This window comes from Myotis myotis, unplaced genomic scaffold (assembly GCF_014108235.1).
Source record: "Myotis myotis isolate mMyoMyo1 unplaced genomic scaffold, mMyoMyo1.p scaffold_m19_p_17, whole genome shotgun sequence".
NCBI classification, from domain to species: domain Eukaryota; kingdom Metazoa; phylum Chordata; class Mammalia; order Chiroptera; family Vespertilionidae; genus Myotis; species Myotis myotis.
This window is the reverse complement of record NW_023416321.1, coordinates 19925709-19951902: the sequence shown is the minus strand read 5'-3', so window position 1 is coordinate 19951902 and position 26194 is coordinate 19925709. Positions and strand designations below refer to the sequence as shown.

The following is a 26194-nucleotide window of genomic DNA, read 5'->3' as shown; positions in this document are numbered from 1 at the left end:
CCTGTTGGACACACCAAACATGTCAGTCCAAGACTAATGACGTGGCAATCAGCTGCTAAAATATTCGCTGCTAGTATTAGTGGAGAGAAATGGTGGGCCTGCACATAAGGCGCATAAGGGAAATGAATGCAACACAATTATAGTAATCAGTCATTAGAGAACGTTGTAGTGCATTATTAATAATAATTATGTATATCAGAATATTATAAAAATTAAGTTACAAATTTTTTATTAAAACGTTTCTTATATACCATTATATTGGCTGGGCCGCAAACATATTCACTGTGGGCCGCATTTGGCCTGTGGGCCAGGAGTTTGGCATGCTTGCTATATATACCGGATGAAGCTCCAACCAACTGAGCTGCCTACCCAGCCAGGGCTGCATCCAGTGGTTCCTTTTTTTTTTTTTTTTTTATATATTTTATTGATTTTTTTACAGAGAGGAAGGGAGAGAGATAGAGTCAGAAACATCGATGAGAGAGAAACATCGACCAGCCGCCTCCTGCACATCCCCCACCGGGGATGTGCCCGCAACCCAGGTACATGCCCTTGACCAGAATCGAACCTGGGACCCTTCAGTCCCCAGGCCGACGCTCTATTCACTGAGCCAAACCGGTTTTGGCCAGTGGTTCCTTTTTTTATCACAGGTTTGGCCCCTTTAAAATAACTTAATTTCAGCCTTGGCAGATATGGCTCATTTGGCTGGAGCATCGGCCTGTGCACAGAAAGGTGCTGGGTTCGATTCCCGTTCAGAGCATATACGGAAGGCAAATTGATCAATGTTTCTCTTCTCTTCTCTTCTCTTCTCTTCTCTTCTCTTCTCTTCTCTTCTCTTCTCTTCTCTTCTCTCCTCTCCTCTCCTCTTCTCTTCTCTTCCTCCCTCCCTCCCTCCCTCCCTCCCTCCCTCCCTCCCTCCCTCCAAGGCCAAAAAAAAAATTAAAAAATAAATCCACATGTGAGGATTTAAAATTTTCCTAAAAATAACTTAGTTTCAGCAATATCTGTACTGTGCTCATAACCAAAGCAGATAGGTGTGTGTGTGTGTGTGTGTGTGTGTATATGTGTATATGTTCTCTTTTTTAAAAAGTCATTCAATTTGGAGATGAGGCAAAAAGATGATTGTGTCCTTTCAGTGTAACACTGGAACATTATGTAACAAGCCCACCTAAAGGTCATTATGACTCTCCATCAATTATTTAACTTTGTTTTACTTTTTATAATTGCTGAGTGACCAGATGCCTTAAGTTGGATATTTATATTTAGAATATTAACATGCTAAAATGAATTTGTGTTTATTTTTTAATCCTCACCTGAGGATATTTTTTTCCATTAATTTTTAGGGAGAGTGGGAGAGAGAGGGAAATATCAATGTGAGAGAAACACATCAATTGATGGCCTCCTGCACAAGTCCCGACCAGGCCCTAAGTCTGGGGAGGAGCCTGCAACCAAGGTACGTGCCCTTGACCTGAATCGAACCCAGGACCCCTTTGGTCTGCAGGCTGACACTCTATTCACTGAGACAAAAAGTCTAGGGCTGATTTGTATTTAGTTGAAAACATAACTCCAAAGGTTATGGCTCTATTAGTCTGCAGGAGATTAATAAAGTTTGTATGCTATTGAGTAATCTTATTTTCCAGCACTCTCCCTTTCAATGACTACATATACAAATCAGTACCTAGTATCAAGATACTGTTACCAGCCAACATTCCCACCTTAATCAGTTACTATGTATTTCTTTGAGAATTCTGTCTAACTTCTTGAAACTATATTTTGACAGCTTTAAAAAAAAAAAAAAACCTTGGGGTATTTTTTGTTGTTAACCCCAGCGAGTTTCAGAAATGAAAACACAAAAATCAACACAACAAAACAAAAAATACCTCTGACAATATTTTTAAACCACAAGTCTTCAAACTGGGGAGGAAGAAAGGGTAATATAAATATATAGTTCTACTTTAGTGGGGGGGCGGGGGGCGGGCGAGGGCGAGGGAGGAGACTAGGGAAGTTAAATGTGAGTATGAAAATTTACAACTGCCCCTGCCAAATGTGACCTAACATTTTTTACAGTAAAACTGAGAAGTCAAGATACAAATCACTTTTCAAAAAAAAACAAGCTGGGTAACAAAAAGGCAAAATTAAAGTGCCCTCCTACAATGAAAAACTGTGTAGCAACTGACATATTAGGCACGCTTGGCAAATATTTGGCATTTAAAAAAAGGAAGTGCCTGGCCGGCATGGCTCAGTAGTTGAGAGTCAAACCTATGAACCAGGAGGTTGAGGTTCGATTCCCAGTCAGGGCACATGCACGGGTTACAGGCTTGATCCCCAGTGTGGGGCATGCAGGAGGCAGCCGATCAATGATTCTCTTTCATCACTGATATTTCTCTCTCTCTCCCCATTCCCTTCCTCTCTGAAATCAATAAAAATACATTTAAAAAATAAAAAATAAATAAAAATCAATGAATACATATCTTCGGGTGAGGATTAAAAAACATTTCTTGGGGCACAACAATTGAAAATCGCTGTAATAAAATGGAAATGTAATGCCTTCTGTTGGCATTTGTTTTCTTCAGAAAGGCACTTTCTAAAGATTGACCTCTCCTTGAAGACAGAGTGACAGTGTATACTTGTTTTCATACTCATTATCAATTTTAATGAATCAAAAAGCAATCTATTGTACAATGTAGAAACTACTGTGGTCAACAACAATGCAGTATTAAGAAGATAGTCTTGATCTTCAAGAATCTTACAACCTAATATGGGTCATACACATGCAAGTGAATGGTGAGGTAGGAATAGGGACAAATCCATACATGGAGCACACATGTGCACATATGTGAATGTGTATAAATGTAACAATGAGAATGAGTAACACAATGACACTATCATATCCTATCCTCATAAGTGCTGAGTACAAGAGAGTACCAGAAAAATTTTGGAATCCTTAAATACTATACGCAAATATATAAATGTCTATGCAAAACTGACTCCGAATCACATATACTTCAAATCTGATGTTTCCAATAAATAACATATCACCAGCTGACCTTCCACGTCACTAATATGTTTTCCCTCATCTGTAACAAGTTTTATCCTGGTTAGAACAATCACTAGAATAGGTACACAAATGATTTAAAAAACTACTTTCCAGTTAAGAACCATCAACAAATCTCTAAATGTCTTGCATTTCCCCTAGCATCAGTGGCTGGCTTTATTTAAGCACTCTCATTAGGAAAGTTAGTTTCCACTATATCATATGAGTTCCTGCTAACAATGATAATGATAAAGGATAACAAGCTTTGCTGATCTGCAGATGCAAGAAGACAAGCTAGTTTAACCCACAATTTAAAGAGCTAGCCCTGCTTACTAGCCTCCCAAATAATTGCCATGGGACTTTGGAATTTCTAACAAATTACTTAAGTCAAGAAATGCAAATATTAATAAAAACCAGTGACATTCTGAGGGAAGTAAAAAAGTGAAAGAAACAAAAAGTGTTATTGGAAATCAAATGAAAAGACATTAACCTTGGTGTTGAGAGAAACTGGACCCAGAAGATTACAGAAAATGACAGTGTTATCCTCATTACAGAATTAAAAGGGGTAACCCAGAGAGCATGCAGCATGTGAATTAAACCTCTAGTCCAACCTTTGATTTTATGGCGGCCCAGAAAGGTTGCCTTTCTTGTCAAAGGTGCCAGAGCCATGTGTTTTCCTGATTCCCAGTAACACTCCCTAATGCCACAATGCTCTGGCTGTGTTGTCTTGAGAGTTGGGAGCTAATTTTGAACTCTTAAGGTCAGCTATACAGCAGTAGGGGGAGCTATGTACTGCCATATTCAGGAATTCAGATCTTTAAATGCTGAAAGGATAAAAGGGGATGCACTATCCTTCTTCCAGCCAATGCAAGGATCCTTCTAATAGAATAAATTGTATGTTCATACTACACCCCGAATTCGCATTCATGTCCCCCTTTCTGTATTTATACTTACCAATTTATCATTCCCATGATCTGTCTTCACCTCAGAACTAAGAACTAAGTCTGCTGTTGCATTCTCTGGAGGAGGCGCCTCTCCAAGAACTACCAACCCCTACAAGACACAGAGAAAATCAGCACAAGTGAGTGGTATTGAAAGTTACAAATTTAATTTAAAAGTTAATATCAAAAGGGTTAGGGGAAGGGGACCGGTTTACCACAGGCCTTTTCCCTCATGCTATGCTTTCCCAAGAGTTATTTCCACAAAAAGTCTAGCAATAACCGCAAGGTCTGAGACTCAGACCCAAGCTTCCGCTTTCTTCCATTTGAATGTTTTGGCCTACATGGCTTATTACCATTTAGCATCTTTTGATATGGAATCTTTTATCACAGTATATGGTATTTTACACGATATTACCAACCAAACTATACTGTGTTAACAGCAGCAATGCACCTTTTTTTAGTTTAGTTGGTCACAAATGTGGCTTAAGTATTACCAAACTAGAAATGCTACAGTTATAAAAGACTAGAGGCCCGGTGCATAAGTTCGTGCACCAGTGGAGTCCCTTGACCTGGTCTGCGGGATGGGGCCGAAACCAGCTCTCTGACATCCAACGAGGGGTCCCAGATTGCGAGAGGGCACAGGCCAGGCCAAGGGACTCCACCAGTGCACAAATGGGGCTAGGGAGGGACGTGGGAGGTTTGCCAGCCAGGGAGGGACCATGGGAAAGCTCAGGCCAGGGCGTGTCTGGCCTGTCTTGCTCAGTCCCAATCAGCCAGATCCCAGCAGCAAGCTAATCTACCAGTCAGAGCATCTGTCCCCTGGTGGTCAGTGCACGTCATAGCGAGCAGAACATCCTTAGCATATCATTAGCGTATTACGCTTTGATTGGTTGAATGGCTGAGTAGACACTTATTTAGCATATTAGGTTTTTATTATATAGGATGAGCTAAAATAAATGAAGAGCAACCAAAACTACTGAATGAAAAAAAGGTGGAATAGTTCCTATAAAGAAACCAAGAACTATTTAAAAAAGAAAAAACGAAGGTATTCCAAAGGTACCTGTTTCTCATAAGCATAAATATTATTCCAGATTAGTTTTCTGCTTGACAATTCAAATTCAGAAAATACATTCATTCCAGGAAATTAAAAGAATGTGAAAAGACCCAATTTACATGCCTCCAAAATCCTCTCCATAATCAGCATGGGCCAGCTTGGTTAAAGCAAAAGTTAGCTTACTATAAAAAATAAACAAACAAAAACAAAAATCCACACACATGAATTCAAGTAAAGGTGACCAAAATCAGGTTATAATGTTGTGTCAAAGAAAGACTGATGAAAGTGATTAGCGCTTTGTGGCTTTGGTTCTCTTTCTCTGGTCTAGAAAACGAAAAAAATCTAATTTGATAAGAAGACCTTAACAGAAATTTTGTATTAAATTACCCGGGGAAACATCAAATGATACCTACCCAAGTCCAACATCAAGCCTATTCAGAATCTCTAGGGGGAGGGGCTGAATTTTTAAATGGCTTCCCTGGTAAATCCTAACATAAACTCTAAACTGAAAACAAACAAACAAAAAAAAACTTGATCAGTTTTGATGCAGCATCAGAATTCTCCAGCTAACATCCTAAAATACAGATTTCAGGGCCTAGCAATTTTGACTGCATCAATTTGGCCTCCCTAGGCCATCATAATTGGCAGGCTCTTGTGAGCCAATGAACCAATGATCCATCCCTGAGGTCCTTTCTAACTCAAAAATCTCCATGGAATGAAAGGGGGAGGGGAGACTTTAAGAAGGACAATGAAAATTTTTACCTCCGTTTAACATCTTTTTCCCCCTGAAAGCAAGAGAAACAGAATTTACCTAATCTGGATTAAGATCATACCTAGCCTGCATAGAAAATGATGTGCAGACTCCTCAGAAAAGAGGGAAAGGTCATTAACTAAGCAAGAAACATTTGGCCTGGTCTTCAAAATCAGGTTTCTCTGGCTAAAAAAAAACTGCTGCTGCCAAATAGTTTCTTGCCTGAATCACAAGCATAAAGTAGACTTCATAAACTTTATCATTTAAAAGTAAAAACTATTTGTAAAAAGCAGCTATCTTGCACACAATTCCCTTCTCAAAATTTTGCATTCAGCATCTTCCCTGCTTAAGAGCCTAAACCACCTCCCCATCCTGTATAAAACTAGCCCCTCTCCCCCTACCTTATTTACCTATTTCTAATTACAGTGGGGCCTTGACTTACGAGTGTCCCAACTAACAAGTTTTTCAAGATACAAGCCGTCTCTCGGACGATTTTTTGCTTTGAGTTGCGAGCTAAAATTCGGGTTACGAGCCAGCTTCAGATACCCCACCGCTAGTTGGCGCAGCAAACGTCACAGTGAACACCCCAACATCAGCCCAGCATCACGTGTCTCACTCGTGCACTTTTTGATTTGACATACGAGTAATTTGAGTTACGAGCTCCGTCACGGAACGAATTAAACTCGTAAGTCAAGGCCCCACTGTACTTTCTCCAAATATTGTTACAGTTATATCAGTCTCATTATCCCCTTTAAAAATGTTTGGATGTATATGAACTTGTTGCTGTTGAGAGGTGGAGGCTATTATAAAGTAGTATGTAACCAAATGCAATTAGAGGTTACAATACTACCTGTTCTTATGTCTTTATTCCTATTGATTCTGCCCCTTATACTTATCTAAAACGTCATTTGTCCTTTCAAAGAGCTTGTCAAATCCATGTCCCATCTCCTTCCAAGAAAATGTCCCTGGTTAACCGAGCCCCTACTTGCTTTATCCACATTGTCAAATTTTCTAAAGCACCAAAATTGTATCTTACATCCTGTGTATTTAAATCTCATTTCCAGATAAAAACTTTCGGCCAAATTATTTCATTTCTTTTTGCTTCAATTTGCTGTTTAAATGTTAACTAATGGTAAGATCCTTGAAGAATAAAAAACACAACACAAATATATTTGAGCCCCGCAACATTTCCTAACAGAATCATACACCAAGAAAGCAAATACATAAAAAAATTAAATTATTTTCCTCAAACAAGAAAACATTAAATATAGCCAAGAGCCTAAATAAATTCTACTATTAGATATAAAGCTACTCCATCAATTTTTTTTTTTTAGGTAAGGTAAATCAGGATATAACAGGCTATGTTTCCGAAGGGAAAAATTTTTCCTTAAACTACTGAGTAATTTCTAAAAAAATACCTCTCTGCAAAGACACCCTCCTAAGAAAGCTTTAGAAGATTCGGTAGGGACCACTTATTCTCCATCATTTTATAGAGCAGAGATGATACAGGTCAAAGGTCATGTGCCAATAGGCCAATCTAGGCCGAACTAGGGATAAAGGCAAAGAATTACAGTGACAATACTACAGAAGAAGAAGTTTAGAGAAGATAACGGAGAGCAGGAAAGAGATAGAGACTAAGTAGAGAAGCTAATGGGAGTAGGGCTTTACAGAAGAGGTCAATATGATTACTTAAAATTCCTTAAAATATCTTTATATATAAAAGGCTAACATGCAAAGTGTCCCTCGGGAGTTCAACAGCTAGTTCTCTCACTCGCTATGATGTGCACTACCACCAGGGGGCGACGCGGAACTAAGGAAGGCCCTGGCCAGCAGCCAGCAGGCCCTGATCGCTGGCCAGGCTTAGGGACTCTACCCGTGCATGAATTTCATGCACCAGGCCTCTAGTACTTAATATAGTAAATAGCCATGAAAGCAAAGGTTATTATTAGCAAAGAAAACTTCATAAAGTTCTGCTCCACACCTGTATTGGCAACCCGAAGCTGGGTTTCTCCAGCATTCTGGGTTTACACTGGGTCAATTCTGCATGACTGTGGCATCAGGCCTGAGTGGCAATAATCTCCAGGCCACTGTCCTCTAAAATAAATAGCAACTAGCACAGGCCAATGTAAAAGGCTGGGAGAGTCTCTAATCCATTCTTCACCAACACTCCCTGAATTATAACCAGGATCATGCCTAGGCTGGCCAGGCCTACAGAAAGCCTACATAAAGACCAAAAGAACTGGGATGGGTCACAGTTGCATGCAGTCATAATATAGCCTTAATAAATCATTCCTCTGTGAAAACACAGAGCTGTTCTACGTAAGTTGAAAAACAAAACTGAAAACGGAAGAAATGGTAGAAGGAATTATGCTAAACTTGATTACAAAAATAGGGCCAAACCAAGCAAAAAGGAAACAAAAGAAAAAACAAAGGGAGTTTACTGCTCCCCCTTTACCAATTTCAGATAATGTATGGAGTCAAAATACAAGATACACAATTTTCCCTTAATTTGGAATATAGACTAAAGATGAAATTTCACATATTCACTCCCCTATTTCATTGTAAGTAGGTCAATCTTCCGTACTCATCTCATGACTCTATCAAGATGGGAACTCTCACCCTGGCTGGTTTGGCTCACTGAATAGAGCATCAGCTTGTGGACTGAAGGGTCCCAGGTTCAATTCTGGTCAAGGGCACATGCTGGAGTTACAGGCTTGATCCCAGTAGGGGGTGTGCAGGAGGCAGCTGATCCATGATTCTCTCTCATCATTGATGTTTCTATCTCCCTCTCCCACTCCCTTCTTCTCTGAAATCAATAATATATATATATATATATATATATATATATATATATATATATATATATATAAAAGATGGGAACTCTACATCAATTTTGAAGACAAAGGTGTTCTAGGATTTTGCTATTCCCATTCTGCTCCTTTTCTACCTAGAAGCTCCAATATTCGTTCTCCTCTCATTCCTAGTATTTCCATCAGTAGTTACCAATTGTGTTATTTCACAGATCAATCAGAAGATAAAAAATATGGACTAAAAAGGGATATGATGTTTTGTACTAGACACAGATGAAGACTATGTGTTAAGAGAAAAAAGTCTCAAGTAACAGAACCCGCTTGGTCCTTTGTGCTTCCCCCTCAGTTTTATTTACCAGCTGTAAAATTTCAATATATATATGCTTGAGAGAAATGATGAAAAGGATACAGCAGCACAGTGTGTTAGACAAAAAATGCTTTGGAGTCAGATAAATAGCCCTGAGTTCAAATTTAGCTCTGCTTCTTTCAAGCCTTTAGAGTTGTTAGATTTATTCTGTGCATTAAACAACAGTGTTGTGTACCTGTATAATAGCACACACATCTAGTCTGGAAGGTAATACCAAACTTTTGCCAAAACAAAAGTTGGTAATCACCTAGCAGTTTTCAAATACTTTCTTTGTTGGAATACATTCCTTCAAGAAAATTAACTTTAATATCCAAGAGAGCAATCCTAAAAAAGAAAACGAAAGCTTTATCTTCGAATTCCCTATCCAAAGACAAATTATTTATAGTCAAACCTAAATTCATCTCATGAAAAAACTGCACAACCCAGGCAACTCTCTGGAAAATCTTGGAGCAGGGTGGGAACTGAGAACACCAATCCACTTCGCTAAAATAAAGGTGGTTAAAAACTTCCTGTTTTTATAACTCAAAAAGTCAACCACTTAAAGCAACTGCTAACTTGACCAACAGAGTCAGATACTCAAATATTAGCTATGCACTCACTTGGCTGTATGACCATGAACAAACTACTTAACCGCTTAGACTCTCCATTTGTTTATCTTTAATGCATAGTAAATGTTAATATTTCTATTATAATAGTGATACATGAAGACAAAATGCACAATAATGAATCTTTGGGGAAAATTCCATTTCTTATTTGTTATACTGGGTGGAATAGTATATCTCCCCAAAACTTATGTTACCCAGAACTTATGAATGTGACCTTATTTGGAAACAGGGTCTTTGCAGATGTAATCAAGTTAAGAGCTATTTAATAATGGGGGCTCTAAATCCTAACATAAATGGTTGTCCTTTTAAGAGGGAAATTTGGCAATAACCTCCAGGCAGGCTACTACTGGAGGTTATGTGAAGATGGAAACAGAAATTGAAGTAATGCAGCTATAAACCGAGGCACACCAAGAATTACCAGTACCACCAGAAGCTTAGGAAGAGACAAGGAAGGATTCATCCCCAGAATTTTCAGAAGTAGAAGTAGCCTAGCCATGCCTACACTTTCATTTCAGAATTCTAGCCTCCAAAACTACAAGAAAAAAAAATTCTGTTGTTTTACATTTACCACCCAATTTGTGGAACTTCGCTATGGTAGTCCCAGGAAACCAATGCATTTGCATAAATAGACATTGTATAAATATAAGCATTTAATAAAGTTGTGAATTTCCTTGATATATTACCTACTGGGATTACCATTCTACATTTATTCTTCCTATCAGAATTTTGTAACAGACATTGTGTATTCAGATGCAGACAAAGAAAATATATTAAAATCTGGAATGCCAAATGAGGCTCAGAAATGTTCAGTAACTTTTCTTTGCAAGGTTATATCGCTACTAGTGGCCCAGTGCACGGATTTGTGCACATTGAAAGGCAATTAATTAGAAGCGATATTTGCCCTTTCTCTATAAGTGTCAGAGATGAAAATTAATAAAATGTATATGAAAATATATAAATTGATTAATAAACAATAGCATGATATAACAATAACAAAGACATGATATAAAAACAAAAACATGCTATAAAAACATTGATAAAAGCAAGGACTGATATAGTGATTAACTCATTCTAATATCTCCCTGTATACCACATTAAGAGTAAAAACACTTTCAGAGTGCTTGACTAATTTCCCTTGTGATGAAGTATTTACAACTTTACCATTAACATCACGTGCTCTTTGAACTTGAGAGAAAGCAACATAAAACTGACCTTGTCCGAAAATGGGTTCAGGTAGGAATATTCCTACTCTGTCTAGAGTTTGTCCTTGTGGTTTATTAATAGTCATCGCAAATGCTGGCATCACGGGAAACTGTTTTCTAATTAATTTAAATGGGAGGCCAGTGTCAGACAGGGACAATTCAATTCTTGGAATCAGAACAACCTCTCCTTCCATAGATCCTGTTAATACTTCAGCTTCAATTATGTTAGGTTGCAATCTTTTGATAATAAATCTAGTACCATTACAAAGATCCCATTTACTACTAAGATTTCTCAGTAGCATGATGATTGCACCTACTTTCAATTTTAATTTATGACAAGGCATTCATGAAGGAGTAATACTATTAAGAAATTCAATGGGAACATTTTCCTTTTTAGCATCATCCATTGAATCGATGGAATCATCACTCAAATAGGTGTGAAAATCTCCATTGAGTATGTCCAAAATTTCATTTGATTTATGAACGTGCTCATTTATAGGACAAACAACTGCACGTTTAGATATATTTTTTAATATTATCTATAGATACTAGAGGCCTGGTACACAAATTCGTGCACGGGTGGGGGGCCCTAAAACTGGCTGGCGATCAGGGCTGATTGGGGCCATCTCGCCCAGTCCCGATCAGGGCTGGGCTGATCAGGGCCTGCCGACCCAGAGGATGGGTGGGGGAAGGGACCGTGGGAGGTTGGCTGGCCAGGGGGAGGGACCGTGGGAGGTTGGCTGTGGGAGCGCACTGACCACCAGGGGTCAGCTCCTGCGTTAAGCGTATGCCCCCTGGTGGCCAGTGCATGTCATAGTGACTGGTTGTAACAGTCGCTTAGACTTTTATATATATACTAGCGGCCCGGTGCACGAAATTCGTGCACTGGGGGGGGGGGGGAGAGGGGGAGAGTGTCCCTCAGCCCAGCCTGCCCTCTCTCACATACTGGGAGCCCTCAGGCGTTGACCCCCATCACCCTCCAATCGCAGGATCGGCCCCTTGCCCAGGCCTGACGCCTCTGACAGAGGTGTCAGGCCTGGGCAGGGGACCCTCATTTCCCCCCATCACTGGTTCTGCCCCCAGCCCAGGCCTGATGCCTCTGGCCCAGGCATTAGGCCTGGGCAGGGGACCCCCAGAGCCTCCGATTGCTGGCTCTGCCCCTTGCCCAGGCCTGATGCCTCGGCCAGAGGCGTAGACCCCCATCACCCTCCAATCACCTGATCGGCCCCTTGCCCAGGCCTGACACCTCCGCCAGAGGTGTCAGGCTTGGACAGGGGACCCCCATCTCCCTCCGATCACTGGCTCTGACCCCCGCCCAGGCCTGAGGCCTCTGGCCCAGGAATCATGCCTGGGCAGGGGACCCCCATCTCCCTCTGATCGCTTGTTCCACCCCCCGCCCAAGCCTGATGCCTCTGACCCAGACTTCAGGCCTGGGCAAGGGGACCATCATATCCTTCCAATCCCCGGCTCCGCCCCCCACCCAGGCCTGATGCCTCGGCCAGAGGAGTTGACCCTCATCACCCTCCGATCACCAATCACCGGATCAGCCCCTTGACCAGGCCTGAGGCCTCCGGCAGAGGTGTCAGGCCTGGGCAGGGGACCCCCAGCTCCCCGCGGTTGCAGATTCCGCCCCTGCCCAGGCCTAACGCCTCTGGCCAAGGCATTTGGCCTGGGCAGGGGACCCCCAGCTCCCCGCGGTTGCAGGCTCCGCCCCTGCCCAGGCCTAACGCCTCTGGCCTAGGAGTCTGGCCCGGGCGGCGGGGACCCGCAGTGGCAGCGGCCCCGCGATCGTGGGCTCCGCTTTAGGCCCAGGCAAGGGACCCCTAGCTCCCGGGACTGCCAGCTTCGACCGTGCCCAGCTCCCATCGCTGGCTCCACCCCTACTTCCTGCTATCACTGGCCAGGGCGGCAAAGGCGCCTGATTCTCTGATCATGGCTGGGGGGCAGGGCAAAGGCGGCCCTGGGGCCGCCTTTGCCCTGCCCCCCACCTCTTAGCTCCCCCCTGGGTTTCCGATCACTGTCAGTGGCAGGGGGCTTCTTCCTGCTTTCCCTTTAGCCTCCCTGCATTGCGCCTACATATGCAAATTAGCCGCCATCTTAGTTGGCAGTTAATTTGCATATAGCCCTGATTAGCCAGTGAAAAGGGTAGCGCCGTATGCCAATTACCATTTTTCTCTTTTATTAGTGTAGACTAGAGGCCCGGTGCACAAAAATTTGTGCACTCGGGGGAAGGGGGTTCCCTCAGCCCGGCCTGTGCCCTCTCGCAGTCTGGGACCCCTCGGGAGATAACAACCTGCTGGCTTAGGCCTGCTCCCGAGTGGCAGAGGGCAGGCCCAATCCCTAGGTGCAGCCCCTGGTCGGGCTCAGAGCAGGGCCGATTGGGGAGTTGAGGAGCCGCCCCTGTCATGCACAGAGTAGGGCGGATCGGGAGGTTGCGATGCCACCCTCAGTCACACTCAGGGTAGGGCCGATTGGGGGGTTGGGGCACCGCCCCCTGTCATACTCAAGGCAGGGTCGATGGGGAGGTTGCAGCGTCACGCCCTGTCACGCACAGAGCAGGGCCAATCAGGGGGTTGGGGCGCTGCCCCCTGTCACTCACAGAGCAAGGCCCATCAGGGGGGTTGGGGCTCCATACCCTGTCACGCACAGAGCAGGGTCGATCAAGGAGTTGGGGAGCTACCTGCTGTCACGCACAGAGCAGGGCCCATCAGGGGGTTGGGGAGCTCCCCCTGTCACGCACAGAGCAGGGCCGATCAGGGGGTTGGGCAGCTCCCCCATGTCACTCACAGAGCAGGGCCCATCAGGGGTTGGGGCGCTGCCCTGTCACGCACAGAGCAGGGCCCATCAGGGGGTTGGGGCGCCACCCTCTATCACCCACAGAGCAGGGCCGATCAGGGGGTTGGGGCGCCGCCACTCTCACACTCAGGGCAGGGCCAATGGGGGGAGGTTATAGCTCTACCCTGTCACACACAGAGCAGGGCCCATGGGGGGTGGGGGGGGGGGGGGGTGTTGAGGCGCCGCACCCTGTCACACTGATCCCGTTGCCGGGAGGCCTCACAGCTCCGCTGATCCCGGTGCTGGGAGGCATATTACCCTTTTACTATATAGGGTAGAGGCCTGGTGCACAGGTGGGTGCCAGCTGGTTTGCCCTGAAGGGTGTCCTGGATCAGGGTGGGGGTCCCCACTAGGGTGCCTGGCCAGGCTGGGTGAGGGGATGATGGCTGTTTGCAGCTGGTCACACACCCTTCAGGGTAGGGGTCCCCACTGGGGTGCCTGGCCAGTCTGGGTGAGGGGCTGAGGGCTGTTTTAAGGCTGGCGGTGACTGAAGCTCCCAACCACTCCTTTTTTTCTTTTTCTTTTTTTAATTCTGGGCCAGCTTTAGCTTTGAGGCTTGGCTCCAGCATTTAGGCCTCCGCTGCTGAAAGTAGGTTTCTGGCCTTTGCTCACAATGTTGCGAACCTGCTGGCTGAAGCCCGGCGGACTAAAGCAGGTTTCTGGGGTTTTGTTTAGCTTCTATATTTGTTACATAGTTGCTTAGAGTTGCAGCTCAGAGGCCTGCAGCGGCAGGCGGGGGAACGTTGAAGTCCTCCGTCACTGAAGCAAGCCAGCCTCATGTTAGTTTCAAGCTGCCTGGCTGCCGGCCGCCATCTTGGCTGGCAGTTAATTTGCATATTGCCCTGATTAGCTAATGGGAACGGTAGCGGTTGTATGCTAATTACCATGTTTCTCTTTTATTAGATAGGACTAGAGGCCTGGTGCATGAATTCGTGCATGGGTGGGGGTCCCTTGGCCTGGCCAGAGATCAGGGCAAATAGGGGCCATCTCGCCCAGTCCTGATTGGGGCCCATTGGGGACAGCCAGTCAGGAGGAGGGACCGTGGGAGGTTGGCTGGCTGCGGGAAGTTGGCTGTGGGAGCACACTGACCACTAGGGGGCAGCTCCTGCATTGAGTGTCTGCCCCCTGGTGGTCAGTGCATGCCATAGGTACCAGCTGGTCATCTGGTCACAACAGTCGCCTAGGCTTTTATATTTATGGATAGAAGATACTATTTCCAAAGGTAGCTTCAATAATAGATCCGTTACAAATCTTTTCACGGGGGACTTAAATAATATCCATTCCAAGAGCTTTATATGTATTGTGCATGTGCGAGTCGACGTTTATTTTCAAATTGCCAGTGCGCGTCATGTGTACCAGCTAGTCGGTCGGTCAGTTGGATGGACGGACGGTCGGTCACTCAGCCTTTTATATATATAGATATAGTAACAAAGCCAGGAATAGAACCAAAGATTACCAAGTCTAAGTCTGGTGCTTCTTTAATATATTATGCCCCCATGACAAAACTCTTGGATAATAAATATATATACAAAATTCCAGAACAACTACTTTCCAGAAATATTTAAGACTTCTGCAAGTTCCTAACAACTGCTCTGTCATTATTACTGAGTTATGAGCAAAAGAATAAAGCAGGAACCAAAAATGAGGTAAGACTATCTACTCACATAGCTTAATTGAGACTGTAAACTGAGTCAAAAAATTTCTCTCAAGCATGCATCAAGAACATAAAAGTATTCATATTGTGACATAGGTGAGAATGTTTATTGTGCGTGCTGGCATACCTGGTTTTATTGCAGTTCACAAATACTGAAGTTTTTACAAAGTGAAAGAAAGAAGACCCTCCACTTTACTGAGGTAGTTTAGAACGAGCCTGTGGTATCTCTGAGGTATGCCTGTATAATTTTAATAAAGTACATAACTGAAATAATCAACCAAGAAGGGTAATAAAATATAGTCAGTAAAAATATATTCCAAAAAATGACAGAAAAATGTCCAGGGTTCCCATGTAAATGACTATATTTAAAGAAATTACTTATAGGCATAGAAAACTAATAGTGAAATAAAACATGCCCAAATGTGTTTTTTAAAGACTTTTTTTTAAAGAGAAGTTTTAGGTTACAGCAAAACTGAGAGAAAGGGGTAATTAGTCTTGAAGTGTGTCCACTGGTTTCTGTTCTGAAAGAGCTGCATTTAATACCAGTCTTTGCACATGACACACATCATGATCTCAGCTTTTCAAACTGCTAATCATTGGACTTGGTTTTGAAGAATAATGCAATATACTTTTTGTCATTCATGAGCTGATGGCCATTTATGAAAAATACTGGGAGTCCGAGGAAATCACCATGACACTAAGAAGAATCATGGGGGTGTTTCATGAACAAGAATCAAACTGATACCTTAGTAACGGAAAAACCAACAGACACCAACTCAGTAGGATCTTATGTTAAACCTGGGAGCCTTTGGGCCTTTTTATAATCTTCGGAGCATTTCTAAATAGAAATAAATTCTTTCTTTAAAAACTTAAAAAAGAGAAAGGTGCCCCCCCCTTTTCTCTTTTATACTTCCCTGTATTTTGCAACTTTCCTAAGAAATGATAACACAGTTTTTCATCAATTCTAAGGCATACTTTTCCATCTTAACATCTTTTAAATCAGAATGTACCTTAACAATTGATGGGATGTCTTAGTTTAATTGAAATCATTTTTTAGTGGCACATAAAATAATGGTGCATCTTACAATTAGTAGCATCTTCAAGTCTATGAAATATAGTAATTTTAAAATGGGGAACAACTAGCAAAACATATGCACACATATTTATGAATGTATATATAAAAAAGGCAACAAATATGATTACCATTGTACTACTCTCAGTTGTTACTCAGAGACTCTTGTTCTCAAATATGGAAGTTCCCACTTAACTACTGGCTATAATAACCTAGAAACAGACACTGAAGAAAAGTCCCTGAAAGAGCAAAACTTTTTTTCTCACTCAGGATAGGCACATCCAGTCATTCCTATCACCATTCCAGCTCACGTTTTACAATCTCACTTGTGAAGAATTTCCCTTGTGAAGAAGAGCAAAAGAAAGCAAAATATTCGCCACCCTTGGAGAATATTTTTAGTTTTAACTCTTCATTCGCTCTAGCTAATTTTTAAAGTAGTCAGGATTTAATTTGTTCCTTATTCTAAAGGAACAAATAATGTTGTTTTGTTTTTAAAAAAGTTAAGTGTTCTGGACTTTGCCCTCAATTATAACATGTTTTGCTGAACTTTTGGAGAATTACATATAGACTATTTGGGAAGAAGCTGGAAGTGGAATTTTTTAAATAAAAACTTAAAGGGGTTGGGGGTCTATAAAACTTTTACTTCAATCTCTCATCATTTTGTTCATCTTGTCAATTGGTCTTCCTTTAACTTTTGGTCTACATTAATTTAATGCACAGAGTTCACAGCACAGCAATTTTCTGAGGGCTTTGACCAGCACTAAGATAGGACAAAAACGTGTCGTGACACTTAATTTTAGGAGCAGTAGGTTCTCCATCTAGACCAGCGGTGGCCAACCTTTCGGACCTCATGGACCACCCGGTTGGCCACCGCTGATCTAGACCCATGTGTGCAGTCATGAAGCTCAAGTGCATCAAGTGAATACAAAAAATACCTTGCAAGAACTTAATTTTCACAGAAGTAGGATTTTTATTTACCACTGTGACCTCACTAAGGAGAACAGTGCTTAGTATACAATAGGCACTCAATTATTTGTTAAATGGATTTATTTTCCATGTACACTTATCCCTCAATCAAAGCCAAACCGAGCAGAGAATTCTTCTAAGTTGAATTTTAAGAAGAAAAACTATATACAGTGTCACTGTCAAAGATAAAAGTGTGCACTAATAATCAGCTCTCTGCAGATAGTAGGACACATGAAAATCAAAATCTTAACCATCAATGTCTAATTCTGCCTGAACAACTTTTCAGGAAAGACCCTATTTTGCCTCAAGAAAGCAAGGGAAACTTAGTTACTGGGAAAAGCAGAATGCATCTATGTAAAAAAACAAGGTGAAATTTCTTAGTCATGACCATTTTTTCATAAATATAACAAATAACAGTTAATAGTCAATGGCATACATTATCTAGGTTTTTATCTTATGTTTCCTGTTAGTTCAGGTATACAAACTGATTCGTTTTAAACAGATGTTCAATTTATCATTGTATTCTAGCAGTGTTATCAGCACTCCACTAAGCAACAGCAGGCTCTTAAACAAATTAAACCACTATATCAGATCATATTAAACCATTCTCTTTGACATAGCTAAGTCATTGAGGGATAGGAGAAAAGGTATAATGGTAGATTTTAGCTGGGCTGAAAAAGACCAGACACTTTTATCCCTTACCTTATTAGCACGTATCTGTTTGTAAATATCTGTTTGCTGCCGAATTCGATATTCCAAGTCTGAAACATGAGCCTGAAGCCAGTTCCAGCGGCTGACAATAGCCGCTCGGTCTGCAGCCCATCTCCATTCTGACCTGCGCCTCCTATAAGGAAATAAACTGAGTGAAATCCAAGAGTAGCAGCAACATTTTTTTAATAGTACACTATAACTATTTAAATATCAAAACAATCACAAAACCAAATTATTTGCTTCTGTATAGCTACAGTAACGCCAAGAGAGAGAGATGAGATGAGATTGGAGGATAGGAAATCAATGTGGAGTTTCATTTGATTCATTTTGCTATTTGCAATAAGAATATCCTCTTGTATCATTTGTGTGTTTAAATATTTTTGGAATGAAAGCTTTTAGAATGATAATGGCTGCAGGCTATCATGTTAAAGCAAAACTAGACTCTTACTATTCTTACCCAAAGTTTAACAATTTTTTACTAAATAAATCCTCCTCAAATTTGTTGTATGCCTTTAGTCTATTTCAAAGCCCTGAAATAATTGTTTTTGCAGTAAGCATTTTATACAGTTTAATAGTTGTTTTGGGGGAAGAGGACTTGCCAATGTTTTCACCCACCATTGCTAGAACTCAATCATTTCATTTTTACTTGAGTTGATTTTTGTTTTTTGAGCCAATGTTTTTATTTTTATAAAGTCTGTATTATCTTCCCAGGGTTACCATAACAAGGTATCCCAAACTGGGTGACTTAAAACAACAGAAATGTATTTTCTCACTGTTATAGAAGCTAGAAGACCAAAATTAAGGTGTCGGCAATGCCATGATTCCTCCCAAGGATGTGTCCTGTGCCTTCTCTTAGCTTCTGGTTGTCAATCATTGGTGTTCTTAGCTTGTGGATGCATCACTCTAGTCTCTACCTCTGTGATCACATGGAGTTCTCCCTGTCTGTCTTCATATCTTCTGTGTGTGTGTGTTTATAGCAGCAACATTTATACTAAACAAGAGGCCCAGTGCACAAAATTCGTGCATGGGTAAGGTCCCTAATGGCTGCTGGCCGGGGCCTCCCTTCCCCTGGCTGCCTGCTGCCCAGGGCCGGCCAGGGTAAGGGGCCACGGGCAGTTGGCTGGCCGGCCCAGCCCCTTGGTCGAACTCCCGGACGAAGGGACAATTTACATACTAGGCTTTTATTATATAGGATGGGGGTGGAAGGTTTTTAACATCTCAAGGCCCTTATGTAGACCAACTCTATTGCTAAGAAAAATCAAAGATTTTTGTTTGTCTGCCTCCCTATCTGTCACAGGACACACAATGATAAAACTATTCACATACAGATAGATACTCCCCAAATAACTAATTGAAACTGCTTTCTAGTATCCTGATTTTGTGGCACATAATTTCTCTGAAATGGTTTTAATTCCCCAGGAAATAGAAGTATTTTCTACTTTAACATAAGACATATAATCAAGAATTCAGCAATGTTGCCAAGATTAACATATAAAAACTAATAGTGTTTACATGTGACAAGTAAAAAATACTCATAAAAAAACCTATTCACAACACCAACAAATGGTAATATTATACACAAAAGATCTTTAGAGAAAATAATAAAACCTAAAAAAAAAACACAGAAAGACCTACATAAATAGTGAGATTTTTTTCAAAAGATAGCAATTTCACATATATCTATAAATTCTAATAAATTCCAATTCCCTACAGGGTTTTTTAAAAATAAACTTTATTTATTGATTGATTTCAGAGAGAGGAAGTGAGGGAGAAGGTGAGAGAAACATCAATTTGTTCTACTTATTTATGCATTCATTGGATGGTTCTTTTTGTTTTTAATCCTCACTCAAGAATATTTTTCCCCATTGATTTTTAGAGAGTGGAAAGAAGGGAGAGAGGGAGAATGGGGGGAGAGGGAAAAAGAGAGAGAGAGGGAGAGAAACATCCATGCAAGAGAGGAGACACATTAATTGGTTGCTTCCTGCATGCCTGCAGACCATGGCACAGAGTCAAGCCCACAATCGAGGTATCTGCCCTTGACTGGAATCAAACCCAAAACCTTTCAATCCACAGGTCAACGTTCTATACACTGAGCCAAACTGGCTAGGACTGATTCTTTTTTAAAAACTATTTATTGCCCTGACCGGTTTGGCTCAGTGGATGGAGTGTCGGCCTGCAGACTGAAGGGTCCCAGGTTCGATTCTGGTCAAGGGCATGTGCCTTGGTTGCAGGCAAATCCCCAGTGGAGCGTGTGCAGGAGGCAGCTGATCGATGTTTCTCTCTCATTGATGTTTCTGACTCTCTATCCCTCTCCCTTCTTCTCTGTAAAAAATCAATAAAATATATATTTTTTTAAAAAAACTATTTATTGATTTTTTTTCTTTTTGAGAAAGAGAGAATTATCAATATGAAAGTGAAACATGGGTCAGCTTTGCTCCCAACTGGGGATCTAGTCCACAACCCAGGCATATACCCTGAGTGGGAATCAAACTGGTAACCCCCCAGGTGCATTGGACAATACCCAATCAACTCCAGTGGTCGCATGCGGCCCTTTGGCCCCTCGAATGTGGCTCTTCCACAAAATACCACGTGTGGGCACGCACATACAGTGCGACTGAAACTTCGTGGCCCATGCGCAGAAGTATTTTGTGGAAGAGCCACACTCAAGGGGCCAAAGAACTGTATGTAGCTCGTGAGCCGCAATTTGCCGACCACTGAACTAAACCACACCAGCCTAGAAGGATGATTCTTGTATGTGTCCTGACTGGGATTGAATCTGCAGCCTTGATGTATTGGGATGATGCTCTAACCAACTGAAATACCTGGCCAGGGCCCCTACAGGGATTTTAATGGAAGCTGACAAACAGAACCAAAAACTTACACAGAAAAAGGGAGCAAAAGTAGAGAAATTCTGAAAAAAAATATGATGAAAAAAATCGTATTACACAATTACAGAAAGCTAAGATAATTAAGGCAGTCTAGAAAGACAAAAGACCTATGTGACAGAATACAGAGCCCCCAAACTTAAAACTGAATATACAAAAAATGGCATTCATACCAGTGGGGAAATACTGTACTATTTAACAAATGGTATTGAAGTGGCCAGTTCTTTACATGGAAAAAGTAAAATTAGATCCCTTCTTCATGATATACTTGCATAATTTTAGAGTTTCTCAATCGGAAAAGCCAAACTTAAAACAAAGGAAGAGTATCTTTGGCGCTTCAGGGGAATGATTTAAATAAAACAACACACATAGCTAAAGATTAAATATCAAAATATATAACTACAGTAAGGTTAAAAAAAATCTAATAAAAGATGAACAAAGTGAAAATTCACATAAGAGAATTCCAAATGGCCAATACATAAAAATATGCTATGTCTTGTTATTTTGGTTAAAATATTAGCATTAGGTCAAATATTAAAAAGTAGTTTTAAACTCAGCTTGGAAAAACCAGGTGTCAGTGAAATGTAAAAATCAACAATTCATGATTTACTGATAACAATAAAAACTGGCACGACCACTTTTGAAGAGCAATTTGGAAATACTGTACTTGGGTAGGTGGAAAATGTGCATACCTATCCATCATGAAATTTTATTCAGAGAACATAACCTATATCTCTGTAAGCACAAACGTTCATTGCAATAGAACCTGTTACAACTAAAAATCAGTTAATCTAATCTGCTAAAGTATGAAAATAGATAAACTATAATTTATTCCTTTTATAAAATTTTCTATAGTAATAATATTAACTAGAACTATCTGTATCAACATGACTATATCTCAGAACAATGTTCAATGGAAAAACTAAAAACAAACTAAACAAAAATAAATACTATGATACACACCAGTAGAGGAATTCATGGAATACTGTTTATCAGTTTAATTATTACATGTATCAACATGACTAAATCTCAGCAATGTGAAATGAGAAAACTACAAAAACTAAAAAAGAATAAACATACAATAAAGATTGTCATAAATAATAAATGTATAAAAACATGCCCAGGCCGACCAGTGTGGCTCAGTGGTTGAGTGTTGACCTATGAACCAGGAGGTCATGGTTCCATTCCCAGTCAGGGCACATGCCTGGGTTGCAGGCTCAATCTTCAGTAGGAGACAGCTGATCAATGATTCTCTCTCATTATTGATGTTTCTATCTCTCTCCCTTTCCCTTCCTCTCTGAAATCAATAAAAATATATTTTTTAAAAATTCACAGAACTTATATACAACAAATTCATAAAGAAGGGTCTGGAAACGAAGAAATTGGATTTTAGCTCTACCTCTTATGTAATGCTTGATTTCTCTTTAATATATGTGCTGCCAAAACAAGCACAGTGACTTCTCTTTAAATAACAAAAAGAAACATGGCAACATTTTAAAGCTCCTTAAATATTAGAGGGGTAGCATGGCATCTAGTATAATCTGTAATCATAGTATTTCATAATCTCCCACAAAATTATTTTTCAAGAAAGAAGCAACAGTTACACTGTCCTTAGCCCACTCCCAATCAAAATATACATACTCCTAAAATTTTAAGTGACTATAAGTAAACTTTAACATAGGGTGTTATGTTGTCAATAATAAAACAAATTTAACCACAGTAGGTTCAGAAATGATTTAATACTTAATCATATATTACTAGAGGCCTGGTGTACGGATTCATGCACCAGTAGGGTCCCTCAACCTGGCCTTTGCCCTCTTGCAATCCGGGACCCCTCAGGGTATGTAGTAATGCGTGAAGCAGCAGGCAGCCAGGGAGGAGCCTGAGCCCAGGCCAGGTGCCTCTGCACCCGCTCATCCCGCTGGGACTGCCGCCACTGCTCAGTAGTGCTGCCTCGGAGGTAGGAGAGGCTTGTGCAGCTGCAGCTGTGCTCGCCAGCTGTGAGCCCAGCGTCTGGCACCCTGTTGTCAGCTGAGCAGCACTCCCACTGTGGGAGCACACTGACCACCAGGGGACAGCTCCATTGAGCATCTGTCCCCTGGTGGTCAGTGCGTGTCACAGCTACCAGTCGACCGGTCGTTTGGTCGCTGAGGCTTTTATATATACAGATAATTAAGACCAAGGGTAGCAATGATATCCTAACTTTTATATGGTCCAAATATAAGCCATTCAAGTCAACCATTGTGATAAAGTATCATCAAACTAGAGGCCTGGTGAATGAAATTCTTGCACTGGGGGTGGGGGAGGGTATGCCTCAGCCAAACCTGCACCCTCTTGCAGTCCGGAAACCCTCGGGGGATATCCAACTGATGGCTTAAGCCCGCAGGAAGCGGGCCTAAGCCTGCAGTTGGACATCCTTAGCGCTGCCACAGAGGCAGGAGAGGCTCCTGCCACTGCCGCTGCACTTGCCAGCTATGAGCCTGGCTCTGGCTGAGCGGTGCTCGCCCTGTGGGAGCACACTGACCACCAGGGGGCAGCTCCTGTGTTGAGCATCTGCCCCCTGGTGGTCAGTGCATGTCATAGTGAATGGTTGAGCGGCCTTAGCATATCGCGCTTTGATTGGCTGAACCGACGGACAACTGGACACTTGGCATATTAGGTGTTTATTATATAGGGTTATTTTTTTTAGAAACAAGGCATTTATAGGTTGGTAATCTTGATGGAGTCAGCAAAAGTTATAAAGATACTTTTTATATGGATTTCTTTTTTAAAATATATTTTTATTGATTTCAGAGAGGAAGGGAGAGAGAGAAAACATCAATGAAAAAAAGAAACATCAATGATGAGAGAGAATCATGGATTGGCTGCCTCCTGCACGCCCCCTACTGGGGATTGAGCCCGCAACGTGGGCATGTACCCTTGATAGGAATCAAATCTGGGACCTTTCAGTCCACAGGCCAAGGCTCTATCTGCTGAGCCAAACCAGCTAGGACAGTGATGGCGAACCTATGACACGCGTGTCAGAGGTGACACATGAACTCATTTTTTTGGTTGATTTTTCTTTGTTAAATGGCATTTGAATATATAAAATAAATATCAAAAATATAAGTCTTTGTTTTACTATGGTTGCAAATATCAAAAAATTTCTATATGTGACACGGCACCAGAGTTAAGTTAGGGTTTTTCAAAATGCTGACACACCGAGCTCAAAAGGTTCGCCATCACTGAGCTAGGACAAGATACTTTTTTTTTTTAAGCAATAATTGCGCCTTGGATAAACCTCACTGGCTATGATACTGCCACTGCGCAAAGCTTAAGATACTTTTTTAAAGATACTTTCATTTTTAAGTACAATTATCTGTATCAATGTTGGCTGCAAGCCTACTTCTAGTCCAATCCACTCAGGCACCTAAATTCTGTAATTTCCCGGTTCTTTAGATGTCTTATAAAACTAATAGAATACAGTAAGAAAAACTGTTATCATCCCCCAAACATCAGAGCACATAGCTGCTAGATAGGACAAGAATAGAAAATCTTGGCATTTCTGAAAGTCACATAAAAAAAAAATGTAGATACTAACAGTATTCACTACTTGGCTCAAGAGCAGTGTGAAACAAACAGGGGAAAGAGCAGGAAGACAAGTTGAAACCAAGTTCTCATTTTTTTTTAAAATGTATATAGTCTGACAATGTAAACTGACTTCTAGAAATGACAGCAGCATCTGCCTCACCAGTTGATGTATTCATAAAATGATGTAATCATAACTGCAAAGTATAGTATGTGCATTAGAAAAGAACAACTTAGCCCTAGCTGGTTTTGTTCAGTGGATTGAGCATCAGCCTACAGACTGAAGGGTCCCAGATTCGATTCCAGTCAAGGGCACAAGCTCGGGTTGTGGGCTCGAGCCCCCGTAGGGGGCGTGCAGGAGGCAGCCAATCAATGATTTCCTCTTATCATTGATATTTCTCTCTCTCTCCCTTCCTGAAATCAGTAAAAATATATTTTTTAAAAATTAAATAAATATAACCTTGGATTTCAATTTCGTATCATAAAAGATATAAAAGGGGACAGGAAAAGAGAAGTAAAAAGAAAAAAAACTCTGAGGCAAAATAATTTAGGAAATAGCTGTTTTCAGTTAGCAATAGAATCCTGAGTTCCTTGAGGGTTGGGCTTCATAGTCATCTGAAAGGAAGTTCGACTCCAACTAGTAAAACCAAAGTAGTTATATTAGAATAGACGTTGTGTTCAGCCACAACTTCAATGACATTACTCCCCCTCCACCAAAATTTACAAATGGAGGAAATATCCCATGTTTCAGTTGGAAAACAAAACTCGGATGAGAACGGGTTAAAAATCAGTTTGTATCTGTCACTCTAACTAGGTTACAACAGCTTTTTATAGGTTTGTAGTAATAGGAGACAAATGTGCCAGAGCCAATTCTAAACTGCCAATTCATCCCTATACTCTGAAGGATGAGCACTTAACCTTTTTGTGTTACTACTTAAACCAGATTATCTCTGAAACAGAAATAAGTTTTGTGCATTTTGGCAGATTATTTCAGACAAGCTTTCAATCCACCATGAACTCCTGAACTCTTCTTCCCCTCCCCCCTTCCATTTAACAAATATATTTTTTTCCAATTACAGATGTCTTTATTCATCATTTTTTTAAAAAAATCATTGAGACCTGGGATTTCAGCAGTGAGCTACGTGAAGTCCATTCTTTTTTTCATAGAGCTTTATAATCTTGCAAAACAAGCAAACATTAAATAATTACAAACTAATTTTTAGCAATGATTGTGATATAAGCTAACATTGCAAGATGCAATAAATGTGTCTTATGGGGTAAAAGAAAACTAATTGGAGTGTAACAAGGAAGATTACCAAGACATAGTGACATTTAGAGGAATAACAATGAAAGTAGAAGTTTAGCTATGGCCAGTGTGGCTCAGTTGGTTGGGCATCCCGTGTACCTGGGGGTTGCTGGTTAGATTGTTGGTCAGGACACATGCCCGAGTTGCAGGCTCAATTCCTTGGTAGGGGGCTGACAGGAGGCAGCCAATTGATGTTTCTCTCTCTCTCTCTCTCTCTCTCTCTCTAAAAATCAACAAAATGTTTTTTTAAAAAGTAGTTTACCAGGCAAATAAATGAAAGGATTAGTAGTTCAAGCAGAAGAAACACAATCTGTGAAAGTGCTGAGCAAGGTGCTTGGCAATCCTAGGGACTAACAAAAAGTCAGAGTCTCACAAAATACCCAAGAAGTAGGTAAGTAAAGGCTTTATCATTTGAGGCCTCAGATCACAAAGAGTAT

The 26194-nt window shown here is 41.2% G+C and overlaps 1 protein-coding gene and 1 pseudogene across 9 annotated transcripts in view; both read right to left on the bottom strand.

Annotated features, from left to right (window-relative positions):
- The window catches only part of KANSL1 (KAT8 regulatory NSL complex subunit 1), a 164912-nt gene that overhangs the window by 47649 nt on the left and 91069 nt on the right, over nucleotides 1-26194 (bottom strand). For 8 of the 9 annotated variants that reach the window (XM_036340097.1, XM_036340098.1, XM_036340104.1 and 5 more), the window contains 2 exons: nucleotides 17991-18132; nucleotides 3986-4084 (listed from right to left, as the gene is read on the bottom strand). In XM_036340097.1, coding sequence (XP_036195990.1) covers nucleotides 3986-4084; nucleotides 17991-18132 — 241 coding nt within the window. The remainder of the gene's footprint in view (nucleotides 1-3985; nucleotides 4085-17990; nucleotides 18133-26194) is intronic. The other variant, XM_036340101.1, reaches the window with a different exon arrangement.
- Nucleotides 24006-24198, bottom strand: LOC118672601 (annotated as a pseudogene).